Source organism: Salvelinus sp. IW2-2015, linkage group LG17, assembly GCF_002910315.2.
Source record: "Salvelinus sp. IW2-2015 linkage group LG17, ASM291031v2, whole genome shotgun sequence".
In the NCBI taxonomy this organism is placed as follows: domain Eukaryota; kingdom Metazoa; phylum Chordata; class Actinopteri; order Salmoniformes; family Salmonidae; genus Salvelinus; species Salvelinus sp. IW2-2015.
This window is the reverse complement of record NC_036857.1, coordinates 13,403,731-13,422,434: the sequence shown is the minus strand read 5'-3', so window position 1 is coordinate 13,422,434 and position 18,704 is coordinate 13,403,731. Positions and strand designations below refer to the sequence as shown.

The window sequence follows — 18,704 nt, the reverse complement described above, 5'->3', positions numbered from 1 at the left end:
GGGGACAGGTGTGAAAAGGTAAATGAGGTCGTTAGGAGAATGAGAAACAGCTGGGAGCAGGAACGGAACGATAGAGAGAGAGAGCGAGAGAGGGAGAGAGGAAGGGGGAGAGAGAGGGATAGAAAGAGGGAAAGAACCTAATAAGACCAGCAGAGGGAAGCACAGGGACAAGACATGATAATCAATGACAAAACATGACAGTTACGGAACTTTTGGACATTTCGTCATGTTTTAGTGAACGTGCTTTGTGACTTTGGAATTGTTTACCAAACGCGCTAACCAAAGTAGCTAATTGGACATAAATAACGAACATTATCAAACAAATCAAGCATTTATTGATTTGACTCCAACATGGCGGCTAATTTGACTCTTGTTCTGAGCTCCGTCTCAGAATATTGCATGGTTTGCTTTTTCCGTAAAGTTTTTTTGAAATCTGACACAGCGGTTGCATTAAGGAGAGGTATATCTATAATTCCATGTGTATAACATGTATTATCATCGACATTTATGATGAGTATTTCTGTTGAAACGATGTGGCTATGCACTATCAGTGGATGTTTCTGGAACTAGTGAATGTAACGCGCCAATGTAAACTCAGATTTCTTTATATAAATATGAACTTTATCAAACAAAACATGCATGTATTGTGTAACATGAAGTCCTATGAGTGTCATCTGATGAAGATCATCAAAGGTTAGTGATTCATTTTAGCTATATTTCTGCTTTTTGTGACTGCTATCTTTCGCTGGAAAAATGGCTGTGCTTATTGTGGTTTGGTGTGACCTAACTTAATCGTTTGTAGTGCTTTCGCTGAAAGCATATTTGAAATCGGACACTTTGGTGGGATTAACAACAAGATTACCTTTAAAGTGGTATAAGAAACATCCTCAGTATGTCTGAGGAATTTTAATTATGAGATTTCTGTTGTTTTGAATTTGGCGCCCTGCACTTTCACTGGCTGTTGTCATATCATATCATTACCGGGATTGGCCCAGCCAATCAGAATTTGTTTTCCCCACAAAAGGGCTTTAATACAGACAGACACGCTCTCTCAAAACTTGAGACATCTGTGGCATTGGGTTGTGTGACAAAACTTAGAGTGGCCCTTTATTGTCCCCAGCATGAGGTGCATCTGTGTAATGATCATGTTGTTTAATGAGCTTCTTGATATGCCACACCTGTCAGGTGGATGGACTATCTTGGCAAAGGAGAAATACTTACTAACAGGGATGTAAAGAAATTTTTGCACGAAATTGGAGAGAAATAAGCTTTTTGTGCGAATGGAACATTTCTGGGATCTTTTATTTCAGCTGATGAAACATGGGACCAACACTTTACATGTTGCGTTTATATTTTTGTTCAGTATATGTATTAGTTTTTATTTTATTTTATTGTTCCCTTCACACTTAAGCTTAGAGCTTAAGTATTTACTGTACACTGCATGTGACTTAATAAAAACGTAATCTAATTGTGTAGTGGTTGTTTTCAATGTGTTTTATGTCATGCGATCTTGATGATAGCTGCTGTCAGACTTGTGTGTGTGTGTCTGCATGTTCAATATGGCCTCAGTATGACCCGATTGGACATGGAGTCATAGAGACAGACCCAGACATAATCATTCTCTCTCTCTCTGTCTCTCTCTCTCTCTCTCTCTCTCTCTCTCTCTCTCTCTCTCTCTCTCTCTCTCTCTCACTCTCACTCCCTCTCTCACTCTCTCTCTCACACTCACACTCACACTCACACTCACACTCACACTCACACTCACACTCACACTCACACTCACACTCACACTCACACACACACTCACACACACACTGAATATAAGCAGTTCAACATTCTCTTTGACATTCTCAATCATAGCTATGGGATGTTCTCTTGATAAGTGAGTAAATTGAACCACTTTCCTGTCCTGCTAAGCATTGAAAATGTAACAAGTACTTTTGGGTGTCAGGGAAAATGTATGAAGTAAAAAGTAGATTATTTTCTTTAGGAATGTAGTGAAGTAAAAGTAGTCAAAAATATAAATAGTAAAGTATAGATACCTAAAAAAACTACTTAAGTAGTACTTTCAAGTATTTTTACTTAAGTACTTTACACCACTGGTAACAATGTAATTCAGACCAAAAGAATCACAATTTATTAAAATGCCCCTTCAATCATACTTTCCTATACATTCCGTATTCAACCATCCACACTTTTTCCCTGAACTTKGGTGTTGAATACATGCAAGGCCGCAAAGCTCTCGGGTCCCTTATAGTTAAGAGTTCCTTTGGTCCATTCCAATTAGGTGTTGCTATGGCTAAGCCAGCACTGGAATGCATTGCTTAGGTTTAGGTGATGGGGACAAGAACAGTTCCATTTTGCATTGATATCTTAATCAAGCTGCAAATGCTACTACCACTGCCATTAAATCCCTCAAGTACAAGAGAAGGGAAGAGGGAACCCCTTTCCTTGAAGAAACAAGTGCCACAAAAGGCAATGGATTGCCATTTCCCTGACACCTTAAATGCCTAGCCATAACCCCTTTGAGACCCCTGCTCATTTGGAGAGTGGAGGAGTACCCCCAACTTAATGACAGCACCGCACACGTTACAATAGCTCTCAAGGGGTTAACGCAAGTCGCGCACAGACGCCCATGGTGCAGACAAACTCAGTGATACCACATTATTATTGCGCACAGACCATGATAATTTATTCGTTTCACTCCATGTCAGGTTAAAATACATAAACAGACGCAGGTTTTGAGCTTTACTCAATTACAGCCCCTCATCGACAAAATAATGTAACAAACTTATTTATCACATAGTGCGTAAAGTGGACTCTCTGATGAGCATTTGCGTTGAGAGCGTGTCTGGTGAGAGGCGGGTCGCTTAGAACGCTTCCCTTTGCTGGCTGCTGCTCTGCTCTCTTGCTCCTCCAGAGAAAGGCGGGGTTGTAGCGAAGTCTGTTCAGAGGTAGAAACAAACCCACGCTGTCAAGCCCGGAACAGAGAGAGTGGTGGACCCGGAACAGACTAATATCTGAGACAATTATGCACGGAGTCTAGATACAGGAGTGACTGAGTCCTTCAAGTTTATGACAAACAGTTTTATAACTTATGAAAATACAGTGCTACAATAATTTTGAATGTAAATATTCGTTTGTTACAGAGGTGAATTGCAAAACTTCCCAAACTCAAAGATCTATCGAAATTCAAAAGGACATTTCCAAGGAAACATGAAGGAATTATCATATTTCTGCCAGAGGATGATTCGGTTTGCTCTTCTTCTAACAACAGTCTCAGCTACCAAGATGAACGTACCACGACTCAGACTTTCATACAAAGGTAAAAATACATTCAACTACATTAATTTGATCACATTTATTTTTCTGGTCAGCTATATTGATAACCTTTTTATTTTCAAATGTTTTATTATTTCAACAACGTCTAAGACCCCGATGGGGAGGAACGTTTTTGACCGATCTAGGCTTACAACTGGGGAATAATTTAATTATTCTATTGCCTAATAGGCTATTCATTTTCAACTATGTGTCATCATTTGAAAATAGGTTTTGACAGAATGCGCACAAGGTGTTTGAACATGATCTGTCAAAATTGTTTGAACAAGTGCATTACTTTTTCCAGGGCGTGTATGTGAATTTTAGCCTATTGCTTTTTATCCATTATTAGGGTACCCACTCCCATGTAAGCACCTCAAAGTTGAAGAATGTATGCTAGTGTGTGTTTGTGTTTGTGTTCGCCTGTGTGTTCGACAAGACACATCACAGACGCCAGGGCTCTCCACAGAGCAGAGATTCGCGACCATTCAAAGCGCGTGAGCCCAATTGTGGGCAACAGTGTGAATTTAAGAGGTCTCTGAATTTCTTAAAAACACTCAGAAGCTAAATTTGTAGCTATAATATACCTATAGAATATTGTATTTTTTTGTATCTAGGCCTATTACATTTTTTCAATGTTCTCAAAAATCCTACACATGAACTGAACTCATGAACTGAACATTAGAACATACTGTATTTCTTATTGTCCAATAAATTATGTCGATTACATTTAATTCAATAGTACATAGAATATAATTTCATTAACACCAATATATTTAATTGCCTTTATCCCATTGTCTGAATTGTGCAAGCATAGGCCTATAATACTACAGTATTATTTGCAACACACCTTTAATGCACAGGCCTGTTTTATAACATATTTTAATTCCTCAGTGTTATAACCTACATCCCACGCACAGGCTTCTTGGAGGGTCTTGTCAAGGTGGGAAATGATTGTTTAAATATGGTTGATTGTGGTCTACTGTAGGCAGCGAGCGGTTAGTCGAAGCCCCACATTTAGTTAGTTGGTTTTAACGTGGATACATCGCCGACCTTTCTCCCTGAAGGGATTTTTAGCGTATTTTCACCTCCTTGCGGTCTGGCACACTGTGGCGCGCGAGACGTTTATTCCATTCCTGCGCCGCAATTAAGTTTTATAGAGCGAGCGGACACTGCTGTTCGAGACGGAAACCTCTAGGCTCTGTCTTCGCACACTCAACTATGACAATATATGGATTCATAATGTATTGTCTAACCACTTACATTCAACTGCTGTTTTATCTGCGACTCATAGACTGGAGTGGGATAAATCAATCTCACAAGGTTAGATATTTGGAACCGATTATGGTTGTACATGCCTTGAACGTGTGATACCCCTGAGTAGCTTTGTCATCTCAGGCTGCCTATATATGTATATGCTTCATTTGGCTGGAACATAGAGTTGTAATTTCCTGGTCAGTGTTCACAAACATGGCCCTTCTCCAGTCCCAGTGGGTCTGCAAGCATTAGTGATACAAATCAAAAGGGATTTCCCCCTGTTGGACTAGATGTTTTCAATAGAAAATAATTATGGTCATATTTTCTTTATCCTGTTGCTGAAAAAATGGCACATCTGACTGACCTGTAAAATTTAGCTGGTATTGACTCAAATCTTGACCTAAGTTTCCCCTAGTCAGATCCCACTATAAAGCCCTGAGATATCATCCTTCCCTTTTAGAGGCAATCTAGAAAAAGGAAAAAGTGTAATTATCTCATTTAATCAATTAGTATGGGTATTTAAAGCAGGAAGGGGCACCAAGCAGCACCCCTTCCTCTGAATCACCACTACCTCTCCTTCCCTCCATCTGTTACAACCCTCCTCCCATCTACTCCTTCACTCAAAGATAATCATCAGACTGTTAAGACTCCAAGTCCCAGGTCCCCCTAACCCTCCCCTTTACTCCTTCCCCCCTTCACTTCCCCATACCCCCCTCCCCTCCCTCTCACCCTCTTCGCCCCCTGGTGGTATTGGTTGATGTTGGTATCTGGTGGTGCCCCTGCCTCCTGCTCTGTGTGATTAGTCTGGGTGTCAGGCTGGATGGATGGTTGGTGTCGGAGCAGGCAGTGTTTGTGATGTGAAGTGGGGAGCCCCTGGTGGTGGGCTCTTAAAGTGGGTCTGGGTCCCCGGGGATGGGGGTCTGGGGCCGGGTGTGTACTAGGGGTCTCAGGGGGTGTCATTGTAGCCCCAGGTCTGTTCTGTTCTGTGTGTGCTGGTGAGTGTTTGTAGATGGAGACCCCCAGCCCCCTGGCCCTCTGTCTCCTCACCTCCCACCATGTCCTCCCTTCTCCCCATCCTCCCCCTCCTCTGCCCCATCAGGCATATGTAGACCTTAGCTGGGTAAATAAGCCTGGACACGCTCCCATGCACTGACGCAAACAGTCACACACACACGCGCACGCACACGCACACACACACACACACACACACGCACACACACACACACACACACACACACACACACACACCTCTCTCTTGCTCACATGTACACAAGCATAAATACACACATAAACACAGGGCTCCTCATCATCACCCATTTTGAAAGGATTCAATTTGTTTCCAGAGTACTGCAGATGGAGAGGCTGTTTGTTTTAATTAATTAATGCGTTTGTTTTTCCAGTGTTTTCCAGATGTTGTTCGAGTGGGGATTTAGAAGGAGCTGAATAATCTGTCATTGTCTGGAGATCCAGAGGCTGGAATGTTGGGTGTTTCCATCCCTCTCTCTCTAGTTCCCAGGCTTCTGCAAAAATCTAGAAACAGAAAGCAGAAAAAGGGGTCTCAGAAACCAATCCAGTTGGCTCATCACACCAATTAACAGCATACTGTACAGCTCTGAGAGTGAAATACGGAGTAAAACGTTTTGGTGTATGACAGAGATTGACAGAATTGGAGTGGACTAGCTCCTGCTGGCATTACCTCTCAGCTCAACTCCAGGAGTGTGTTTAGAGTGTGTGTCCATGAAAAGGGTCATTATGGAGTCACTTTAGGAAAGCAGAAGCTCAAGAAAGTCTGAGGAGATGTTCTAATTAAGCAATAAAGCCCAAAGGGATGTGGTATATGGCCAATATACCACAGCTAATGGCTGTCCTTAGGCCCAGAGGTGCCTTATTGCTATTTTAAACTGGTTACCAACTGTCACGACTTCTGCTGAAGTCGATGCCTCTCCTTGTTCGGGCAGTGCTCGGCAGTCGACGTCGCCGGTCTTCTAGCCATCGCCGGTCTTCTAGCCATCGCCGATCCATTTTTAATTTTCCATTTGTTTTCCCACACACCTGGTTCTCATTTCCATCATTATGTGTTGTGTATTTAACTCTCTGTTTCCCACATGTCTTTGTGTGGTATTGTTTATTCTATTTCATGTTATGCGCATGTTAGTCTGTTGCGCTGGGTTATGTTAACCCGTATTGTTATTTCGTGTTCACTTTGCCGTGTGCTTTTGGTTCGCCTAAATAAAAGGCTCCGTTGGCTACCCAATATCTGCTCTCCTGCACCTGACTCTCTTACAGCCATTTACGCATACCTGACACCAACATAATTAAAACAGTAAAAATATGTTTTATCATACTCTTGCTATACGGTCTGATATAGAACTCGAACCACCCAGTTTATAATATAGTCTACCATTGAGTGGTGGATTGTTCTAGAATGTCCATCAACAATGTCTGTGTGTTCCAGTATCTCACAAAACAAGATGGCTGCCTTGCTGCTGGTATGCAGGGATGGTGACAGTAGCAGGTAGCTATCTGCTTGACGCCCGACACCTCAGAGCTGTCATCTTTTCTCTTATCACACCCTGTGGCGCTCTCACACGTGTGTGTTTGGTGTCTGAGCCCTGATAAAGTGTCACCTTGTCGTCACCATGTCTGCCACCTCCGCCGYAGCACTCTGAAGTTACAGCTCCCAGACGACAATACCGTCAGATCACACAGCACCGACAGAGGAGTGGAGAGAGGGAGAGGAACACAGGAGATGTGTGAGAGAAGAGAGGGGGAGACTGGGAAAATAAAAGAGAGAAAGAAAGAGCCTGAGAAAAAGTTCCACTTGCCAGACCGATGGATACTCTCCGGACTCTGGCAAACCTGTTGTGTTTTTCTTTATGCCTATAAAGGAAATTAAAATGAAGTGAGGTTGAAGAAAACATATTTCTTGGCAGGACAGATCATTTGACGTGGAACCAGAGGGTTTTTGTAATGCCTCATCAAGTCAGTGAAAGCAGGTGGGGTTATGAACTCTACGCAACCTAGATACAACCTCTCCTCAGACCCCCTCTACTCCCAGCACCCCCAGTATCTCCCAGTCCTAGTAAGGGCATGTTAGTGTGACTGGGAAGTAATGATTACATAGCCATGGCTGGAGCTCCGTCATGAGAGACCTGTGGCTTCTTCCAGTCCAGCGGTGGCTATCACTGGGAGTTATACACTGCCTCTAATTAGGTAACATGCCTTTCTCCCACCGTTTCCCTTGCGCACGCACACACACACACACACACACACACACACACACACACACACACACACACACACACACACACACACACACACACACACACACACACACACACACACACACACACACACACACACACACACACACACACACACACACACACACACACACACACACACACACACACACACACACTCTCTCTGATAGACTCATCTCTTGGTCTGTTTCTTTAACCTCTTTGTAGATCATTGTCTGTGGAACCATTAGGGTCCAGCTGAGCCGCAGCATTTAACAAACTAAAGCAGCAGCATAGAGAACAGCTGGGTCAGTGTGGCAGGCCTCTATAGGCCTGGCTCTATAGGACAACTGTGTCTGTGTCTGTGTTAAGGGACGACTGTGTCTGTGTTAAGGGAATGTTAGGGAAAAGAGAGGGATTGATGAATGCGTGAATGGAGAGGATGGTGGTATAGCGATGGAAGGAGGATAAAAGGAGGACTAGCAATGTGGGTGTGTGTTGGTGTGTGAGAGGGAGACAGTGTCTGTGCAAGTCTGTTTGTCTATATACACACTATACATTACAGCATAAGCCTCTGTGTGTCATCTGTATTTTTGATTGTTTGTGTGTGTGTGCGTGTGTACTGTATATATGTATAAATCAGTGATGTGTATAAACGCTGGATTACTGAGGACACTGTATTGAAACCAACATGCAGCCATCTTGTTGGTGCTCCTCAATTGTAAAAAAGAGTTTGGAAGCTATAGGAAAGCATTAATTAATGTCTACATTCGTTTTTGAAACATTTATTATATTACAGAAACCTTAATGAGAACTTTTAAATGAAATGATGTGAGCTAAACATAAAAAAAACATTTTCCTAAAAGTATTGTTTTTTTAGAGACTACTAATGTTACTGTCCCCTAACCTTAACCACACTGTTAACCTTATGCCTAACCCTAATCTTTTTTGTTTTTGACTTTGTGGCTCTGGTAACTAGTGGAAACCCCTAATTCTATGCTTTACAGATGTAGACTGATTGTAGCTTCAGATTGGAGTAGATTTAGGCTGGTGACGCCATTACGGTTTGTTGCTCCTAGTTCACTGTATTAGTCAGACTCAGACATGAGTTAGCTACCACCATAGCTGAATCCATTATTTAGATTTGCCCTAGAAAATACAGAATATACTTGTATGAGCTACGAACTAATTTGCAAATCCGACTTGTAGTCTAACGTTAGCCATCCTGTAGCTAGCTAGCCTGCCTCACTACTATTATCAAATGATAACGTTACATAACCAACAGTATCTCTTTTCTATCAAATATATGTTCAAACTAGTTTTCACTGGGATCACTTTTGCATTTGGAAACACAGAATCCCACTCATTACTCCATATGCTAATTACGTCACTTTTGTTTTGAGTCGACCTCGCTGTGAGCTTTGAATGGGGACCCTCGCTCATGCCCCTTAGGCAGCCGGTTCCAAAACGAAAGCAAGTAGTAAACGCCTACCCAGGTGCCAGGGCCAGATTAATCGATGAAGGGAACCGAAGAGGGAGGAGGGGCAATTTGCACGTGGAGCTTGGCAAAGGGGGTATGATTTCTTGACATCACTGAGGATCCAAACTCTGTTTTGGATGAGACTGACTTTATGACAAAACGTATTCTATTTACACTTTGTAGTTAATTTTGACACTAGAATAACTGTTTCTGACTCGTATCGATGCCACATAGGCCTTTTTAAAGGGATTAGTTCCTGTTTAGGTGCAACTCATTCTTTAAAGGTGATGGATGCCAGGGATTTGATGCCGGCTCTCGGTTTCTTCATAAAAGGCTCTATCTCTCCTAGTCTTGGGTAAACAGCTCAGACCTCTGCATATTTCATTGGAGAGAAAGAGAGAGCCAAAGGTCCTGCTTGGCCCGTAGCGCARGCAAAGAAAGGAGGGAGAAAATTTGAGAAAAATAGGTCTGGAGTTTGAGGAGGAGGGAGGAGTATTTACTTTAGGCTTTGAACCTACAGCAATCCCTGCTTTCACTGCTACTCTATGAGGAGTGAGTGGGTTTTGTATATTTTCTGACTGCTGGTGGGGTTGGCCCTGGCTAGTTGACCCGGTGAGAGAGTTAGTGAACGGGGCTACAGTTTCAATTGGGGTCGCAGGGCCGTGGTCCTGGGGGTCCCATTGGGCTATGGTACTGGGGGTCTGGGGAGCTGGAGGAAGGTGGGGGGGGGGGGGGGGGTAGTAGTTTGATTACTACTGTAATCACATTGATTGAACGTCACATCTAATTCTCTGATTCTCTGATTTCTCCTATTGGCTGATGTTCAGTGCAGTGAACACAGGAAGCCGAGAATGTTATTCTTGCCTTTTGGCAAATGAGACAGAGGACTGGTAGGGTGGAAGGAAGGTCCTGTGGTCTCAGTGTGTTGGTCTGGGTGAGAGGCTACGTGTGTGGGTGTAATGTTGAGTGTTGTAGAATTAGTTTGGATGAGGAATGGAGTCTCTGTCTGTATGTTGTCTGTGTGCGTGTGTGTTAGTCAGTTAGTGTAATGTGTGTGTATATACATGTGTCTACCCATGTCATTGCACTAGAGATCCAGAGTTGTGTGGCTGTGGGCCAGTGAAAGGTGAGCAGGAGTGGGGTGATGGGAACCCCCTCTGAGAGCGTTCACAGCGCACAGGGAACAAAGTCCGTGTCGCTCACAGTGATGTGCGTCGCTGTGAACAATCCCCCCCACTGCAGGCTGCATTGGGACACGGACTTTGTTGGGACACGGACGTTGTTCCCCATGCGCTGTGAACGCTCTCAGAGGGGGTTCCCATCACCCCATGCTTTCTGGGGCGGCAGGTAGTCTAGTGGTTAGAGCGTTGGACCAATAACCGAAAGGTTGCTAGATCGAATCCCGGAGCTGACAAGGTAAAAATCTGTTGTTCTGCCCCTGACCAAGGCAGTTAACCCACTGTTCCTAGGCCGTCATTGTAAATAAGAATTTGTTCTTAACTGACTTGTCTACTTAAATAAAGGTTAAATGAAAATAATAAAAAATTGGCTCAGCAATAAATTAATTCCATGCTGGAGCTGCTGACAGGAAGTGCCAAGAGCAACAGTGCCCGCTGCATTTGATAGAAACACAGCAAAAAAAGAAAGGTCCTCTAACTGTCAACTGCGTTTATTTTCAGCAAACTTAACATGTATAAATATTTGTATGAACATAACAAGATTCAACAACTGAGACATAAACTGAACAAGTTCCACAGGCATGTGACTAACAGAAATTGAATAATGTGTCCCTGAACAAAGCGGGGGGTAACAGTCAGTATCTGGTGTGGCCACCAACTGCATTAAGTACTGCAGTGCATCTCCTCCTCATGGACTGCACCAGATATGCCAGTTCTTGCTGTGAGATGTTACCCCACTCTTCCACCAAGGCACCTGCAAGTTCCCGGACATTTCTGGGGGGAATGGCCCTAGCCCTCACCCTCTGATCCAACAGGTCCCAGACGTGCTCAATGGGATTGAGAAAAAGGGCTCTTCACTGGCCATGGCAGAACACTGACATTCCTGTCTTGCAGGAAATCATGCACAGAACGAGTAGTACGGCTGGTGGCATTGTCATGCTGGAGTGTCATGTCAGGATGAGCCTGCAGGAAGGGTACCACATGAGGTAGGAGGATGTCTTCCCTGTAACGCACAGCGTTGAGATTGCCTGCAATGACAACAAGCTCAGTCCGATGATGCTGTGAAACACTGCCCCAGACCATGACGGACCCTCCACCTCCAAATCGATCCCGCTCTAGAGTACAGGCCTTGGTGTAACGCTCATTCCTTCGACGATATACGTGAATCCGACCATCACTCCTGGTGAGACAAAACCACGACTCATCAGTGAAGAGCTCTTTTTGCCAGTCCTGTCTGGTCCAGTGATGGTGGGTTTGTGCTCATAGGTGACGTTGTTGCCGGTGATGTCTGGTGAGGACCTGCCTTACAACATTCCTACAAGCCCTCAGTCCATTCTCTCTCAGCCTATTGCAGACAGTCTGAGCACTGATGGAGGGATTGTGCGTTCCTGGTGTAACTCGGGCAGTTGTTGTTGCCATCCTGTACCTGTCCCGCAGGTGTGAAGTTTGGATGTACCGATCCTGTGCAGGTGTTGTCACATGTGGTCTGCCACTGCGAGGACGATCAGCTGTTCGTCCTGTCTCCCTGTAGCGCTGTCTTAGGCGTCTCACAGTACGGACATTGCAATGTATTGCCCTGGCCACATCTGCAGTCCTCATGCCTCCTTGCAGCATGCCTAAGGCACGTTCACGCAGATGAGCAGGGACCCGTGGCATCTATCTTTTGGTGTTTTTCAGAGTCAGTAGAAAGGCCTCTTCAGTGTCCTAAGTTTTCATTACTGTGACCTTAATTGCCTACCGTGTGTAAGCTGTTAGTGTCTAAACGACCGTTCCACAGGTGCATGTTCACTGTTTCCCATTAAGCATTAAAACCTTTACAATGAAGATCTGTGAAGTTATTTGGATTTTTACAAATTATCTTTGAAAGACAGGGTCCTGAAAAAGGGACTTTTCTTTTTTTGCTGAGTTTAGTTATTGATATTTATAGGATACAGACGCACGACTGCACACACACATATAGGCGCCGCACGCACGCACACACGCACACAAACCACAAACACACACACACACACACTGCGTTCATTACCTCAGCACTCCTGGCGATTACATAGGCCGCCGTTAACTGATACTTGAGCCAATCCTCCATACAGGCCACGTGTGTGTTAATTAAGAGAGTAGCTCAACATGGGGTGCTGCCTGGCTCTGATAGGGAGAGTCAGCTGGTACAGGGGCCAGGGAGACTACCTGCCTACTAGTGTTTACGAGGGTCATTTCTTCATTACAGAGAGAGAGAGAGGAGGAGGGAGACCTTCTCAGCAGGGTCTGGCAAGACTAGCCTGGACTGGACTGGGCATTCCAGTACCCCTCTAGACCCTCCAGAAGTGGCCTGGTTCTGACCCACCTTGTTGGGAAGCACTAGAACATTTGACAGATGATGGACCATCTTATTGGACGTATCATCACATGCCTGTCCCATTTCACGGCCCTCCATACCAGCCATTCCCAATTCAGCCCAAATTCCTCCATAATTCCAGGTTTAGGGTGTTTTATGAGCACTGTGTGTGAGCCAGTAGGGTTTGGACTGAGTTTTGGGTGAAACCTCACTCCACTGTGAAAGTCATTGGTGAGGTTTACAGTGAGTTGGCTGTCCTTCTGACAAGGGGTTGATTGAGATCCGGGGTGCTGAGGTCACCCTCTACCCCCCTCTCCCTCTCCCCCCTTTTCTGGTTGGCTCTATAGGGGGATCGTGTGACCCTGTCAGATAAGCGTCCTGAGACGACTGATAAGAGAGATGTTCCTCTGTGTGTGTGTGCACGTGTGTGTGTGTGTGTGCACGTGTGTGTGTCAGTGTCCAGTGGATGTCTTCTGACAGAGCCCTGGCAGTGGTGTGAAGAATGTACTACAGCTCTACCTCAGAATCCACAGGGACAACTTCTGTCTCCACTGAGGACAACACAGAGGTCAAACAACACTATGTGAGGTCGTAGACATAGAATGACTAAATGTGTTCTTTAAGAAGCAAAAAAACGAGCTTAGGAGTTGAGGGCAGGTCCAACGCACAGTCAATGTGTCTATATACATTACTCTCTCTGTCAAACAGACACACAGGCACTCCCTCACACATACTCAGTGTAGAGTTTCACCATATAATACCATAGAAAGACCAGGTCCCTACCAGTAAGCAGTAACCCAGAGTATTGTGTCACCAGCCAAGACAAACACCTGACTTCTGTCCCATAGACTCATGTAGCCATAATAGACCCCATACAGATTCACAGTCTCCATACACTGTGGAAGAATCTCGTTTGCATACTCCTTGCGTCCTCTCTCCTTTCTTCTCTTCTCCTTCTCAAAACCCATTGGAGGAGAAGCTCAGAGGGGAGGGACCTCTGGCATTCTCATCCAATGGGTTTTGAGAAGGAGACGAGGAGAGAGGACGTGAGGAGAATGCAGTTGAGATCTTCCCTGTAAATATGATCTAATTAGGAAAGAACAGCTCTGGGGATGATATATAGCAGATGTTTTTCTGCGTGAATTTGTTGTTTTCGTGTGTGTCTGTGTGTGCGTGCATGTTTGCTTACTTGTGTGTGTATGATTCTGCGGTCGGTTATATATGACAGCCCCGGAGATGGTAAAGGACACGTGGGCAGAAAATACAGGGCTTTCATGTGTCACGGGCATCTGTGGTGGGGCAGGTGGACACAGATAATGGTGGCAGCCCTGCCAAGTGGGTCCCCTGTGGGTCCGTGCACAGAGGAGGGGGTGGGTAGTCCGGACAATGTGGAAAAGATGGAGGAGGAGGTGGGAGGGTTGATTTGTGTGTAGACCCAGATTCCTGCCATTCTTGGCACACAGTAATAATATACAGCAGTGCTAAAACAAGGAACATTGGCCTGGGAAGTCTTTTAGTAGTGTAATAACTTTAGTGTGTGTGTGTATGTGTGTGTGCACGTGTTTATCTATACTTGTGTGGACTAGAAGTCCCCACAAGAATAGTAAATTAACAAACATTTGACCAACTGGGGACATTTTGTTAGTCCCCACAAGAGCAAATGCTATTTATATAGGGTTTAGGGTTAAGGTTAGGATTMGTTTTAGAATTAAGTTTATGGATAGGGTTAGGAGCTAGGGTTGGGTTTAGGTTTAGGGTTAGGGTTAGGTTTAGGGTTAGGGAAAATAGGATTTTGAATGGGACTGAATTGTGTGTGTCCACAAGGTTAGTTATACAAGACTGTGTGCGCGTGTGTGTGTGTGTGTGTGTGTGTGTGTGTGTGTGTGTGTGTTGTGTGTGTGTGGTGTGTGTGTGTGTGTGTGTGTGTTGTGTGTGTGTGTGTGTGTGTGTGATTGTGTCTCTTTGTATGTGGGTGCACTATAAAAAAAGCCATTTAACCAATTGTTTAAACAGCGTTCTTCTGTGAGTTGAGTTTACTTCAAAAGGACAAGAATTTGAGCTAATGTGTTAAAGATTGTTTACTCAGCAAACTCTGCTCAAAATGAGCTGAATATCAACAAGCTTGTTGAGTAAAATTACAAATTCATGTTTGCTCAAAATCACTCAAAACTACACTCATCATTATCATATTTCCCACCATTTTTTCTTGCAGGTTGATTTTTCAGAATATTTTTTTAAAATAACTGTTTTTACAGGTACTTTGATTAGTTGATTAAACTTATGCCACACAGCGATAAATATCATACATTTTTCTAAACGAATGAAATTTGTTAGTTATTGGACTTACTTACCCGATAGTGAGATGGCTGTTCCAGTTCATGTGATTTAGGTAGCTCAATAATCAATCTTGGCAAGGCCTCTGAGAAATATGCAAATAACGTAGAATACATTCTCAAGTTGAATTGTATCTTAACTCAACCTACATTTCAAAATTGAGTGATCATACAATTCAACTTGAGAATGTATGTTGGTTCAGCTATATTACCAAATTTTAGGCAAACTTACAATCCTATTGCAGCTAGTTGCCTTACAATCTTTTTTTACAGTGTGTGTGAACCTGTCAGATGGAGGGAGTAGGTGGGCTAGAGATGTAGCGATGAGAGGCATGAGATGAGGCATGAGATGGAGACAATGAGAGAAGGGATGTGAGTGTATCATGAAGAACGAGTGAAGGAGAGAATAGAGAGAGAGAAGGGATGTGAGTGTACCATGAAGAACGAGTGAAGGAGAGAATAGAGAGAGAGAAGGGANGAGAATAGAGAGAGAGAAGGGATGTGAGTGTACCATGAAGAACGAGTGAAGGAGAGAATAGAGAGAGAGAAGGGATGTGAGTGTACCATGAAGAATGAGTGAAGGAGAGAATAGAGAGAGAGAAGGGATGTGAGTGTACCATGAAGAACGAGTGAAGGAGAGAAGAGAGAGAGAGAAGGGATGTGACTGTTTCACCAGGGTGTGGCCCCGGGGGTCTAATGGGCATCAGATGTGCCCCCCTCCTCTGCCCCTCGCCCATCACCCCCTCATCCCTAACCCTGAGCTCAGAATAACACTCCTCCAGCCAGCCCTTAACACACGAACTACTAACACTGCTTGGCTTGGGGCTCAATTTGTACCTATAGATGATACAGTCAGATACAAGAGCTTGAGCACTCCCTCACACACAGCCTACTTTTCACCAGCCTCTCTCTCTCTCTCTCTCTCTGAATATTTATTTATATTCACTATTTGAATATTATATTTATTGGCTAAGGCATCCAGAGGATCTGTATTGAGTACAATTTCACAGAAGTGATTGGATGTTATGGTTACAGAGAATGTAGGAAATTGCATGTTGAATGTTTTGTGAGTTTTTCCCCAATCCTGGAGTTGGTCAGAGGTTACCATTGGGCAAAACTGGTTAACTCATCGTTGTTTCCACGTAATTCCAACCCCCAAAATCTATGTGATGTCGTTGAAGCAACGCGGAAATCTGATTGGACTTGCAAAAAGTCATCAACGTAAGGGCATTTCGTCTTTTCACCCAACTTTTAACGTAAATCCAATGATATGGTGACATTAGTTGTAGATTTCAAGTTGCATTCATGTTAATTAACAACTCAACCAAATGTAAATCAAAACTAGACGTTGAACTGACGTCTGTGCCCAATGAGCATCATTATTCCATGTCAAAGTTTTTGTGGCTGGTGGCAATGTGCATCACTGAGGTGGCTGAGGCATCGTCTGGGTCAATGGTGTTGTGGTTAGCACACAGACAGACCATAACCAGGGACACTCTGCATTAATATTGAATTGGTATTGGGTTAGTATTTGGATAGTCTGGGTTAGTCTGGGATTTCAGGCTGTCTTATAGTGTTCTGTTGAATCAATATTATCCCTGGGCTCAGGTGTCAGCTCTGAGGACCATCCAGACAGGGAGGTGGAGACACACGTGCACGCACGCACGCACACACGCACGCACGCACACACACACACACACACACACACACAATTACGGGGCATTAGCCTATGGGGTGCCAGTATAGTGCGACCAGATGAAGGGCCCAGACCAGATGTTTACACTCTTAATCCACTGGATAAACAAACATGAAGACTGAAGAGGAGGGGAGGAGGAGGAGAGACAGGAGAAGAACCCTCGATAGACTCCCACCCTCCCTGGTCCCCTCCTCTCTCTCCCCAGTCTCCAGCCGCTGTGTTTGGTTCCCAAAGCCCCAGACCCACAGAGAGTGACCCCTCTTTCTCTGTTTATTTGTGTCTATGGGACACTGCAATGGGAAGACAGTGGATGTTGGTTAAAAGCTGCATGTAGGAGCATAGTTCGTTTTAGTTTTGTTGAATTTAAGGCAGAGGGTTTTGCTGTGATAATCAAGATTTGACACATTGACAACAAATGGTTATTACTTAGATTTGGCAAGGATGTTCTTATTTTGGAGCATTGCGATAATGTAAATGTGGCATATGTATCTCCGTATGTACAATGTTGTTCTTTACATTTGGGGTTATTTTTTTGGTAACTGTAGGGTTCTAAATGATTTGGCAGATGTTTTGCTGTCGTGAGGTTTTTTAAATAGGTAAAAAGAGAGAGAGTTGAAGATGGAGAGCGAAGGAGAAAAAGAGGAGAAGTGTGTGGTGTATGTGTGAAGTATGACCGTTTTCCGAGGCGTCAGGCTGTTACAGTGATAACAAGCTACAGATGAGCTGAAATCTGTTAGGTATTAGCTTGCCGCCACCACCTTTCTGTGTGTGTGTGTTTGCATGTGTGTGTTTTATGTGTACTGCACAGTATCTTCAGTTTGGGGGGTTTGGGAACAGGGAGAGGAGATAGTGGCTAAAGGAATGGAGTAGGAGCTGCATCACTGACAGGTTTCCTATACTCCTCTCTGTCAAACAGAGGTGAGAGCAGAGCAACAGATCTCTACCTCATAGTTGGCTATCTCAGGCTTCAACACTCACTCCAGACTGAAATCTATCCTCAGCTCATACAGATCAGTGGAAAACACTGAACCCCTAAATGCATTTACAGGTGTACGCTGATAACTTAAAATGAAAACAGTGACTGAATTTCTGCAAGTGTTCAGTTGGACACTGTATCTATGTCTGTAACATGATCTGCTACAGAGTAGTATTGATGATGTTTCCTTCTGCTTATACTGTACATGTGTCTCAACCCTACTACCTCTCTAGGTATCTCTCTTCTGTACTGTCTGTATTTGCTAACCTGTCTGTCTCCAGTATATATATATATATATATATATATATATATATATATAATATACTATATATTATATATATATATATATATACTGTACATATGTCACCTGTGGCCTTGTGGCCCTCATCTGTACTTATCGCTATGCTTCCCTGTCTGTTAGGAATGTAGGTCCAGTACCCCCTCCCCCCCTCCCTATTTCTCCTGTTGATGCTCATGTCTACAGGATCTGTTTTTGTGTCTGTGAGTTAGATCTCCTGTCTGTCAGTTTGTCCGTCATCAGTATGTCTGTATGCTGAGTCAGTGGTACCTTAGGCTGCGTTCTGCTGAGAGGTAGGCTTAGTCTTTGAAAAGGCTTCCAATAATTTTATAAGGTCTTAATAACAGGCAGCCCTGTTGTTTGGCTTCTGCTGTAGCGATTGTTTCATCAGATTCCAATTAAGGGGTTGGGTCTGACTCGTGCCACCTCAGCTTTTCCATTCATATACATTTATTGACAATTAGGAAATATATGAGGGGAAAAACACTGTAAAGTGAAAAGTGTTCTCCAATGCTTTCTACAATTCATTATGGTGATGAGGGATAACTGTTGTTGTGTGTGGTGTGTTTGTGTTTAGTTGGTTGTTAAAATCTG

The 18,704-nt window shown here is 43.8% G+C and overlaps 1 protein-coding gene across 1 annotated transcript in view; it reads left to right on the top strand.

Annotated features, from left to right (window-relative positions):
• Positions 1–2,924: 2,924 nt before the first annotated feature.
• Positions 2,925–18,704, top strand: part of sema3bl (sema domain, immunoglobulin domain (Ig), short basic domain, secreted, (semaphorin) 3bl) — a 75,367-nt gene continuing 59,587 nt past the window's right edge. The window contains exon 1 of the mRNA XM_070448174.1: positions 2,925–3,325. Within this exon, the coding sequence (XP_070304275.1) occupies positions 3,217–3,325 (109 nt within the window). The 5' untranslated portion in view covers positions 2,925–3,216. The remainder of the gene's footprint in view (positions 3,326–18,704) is intronic.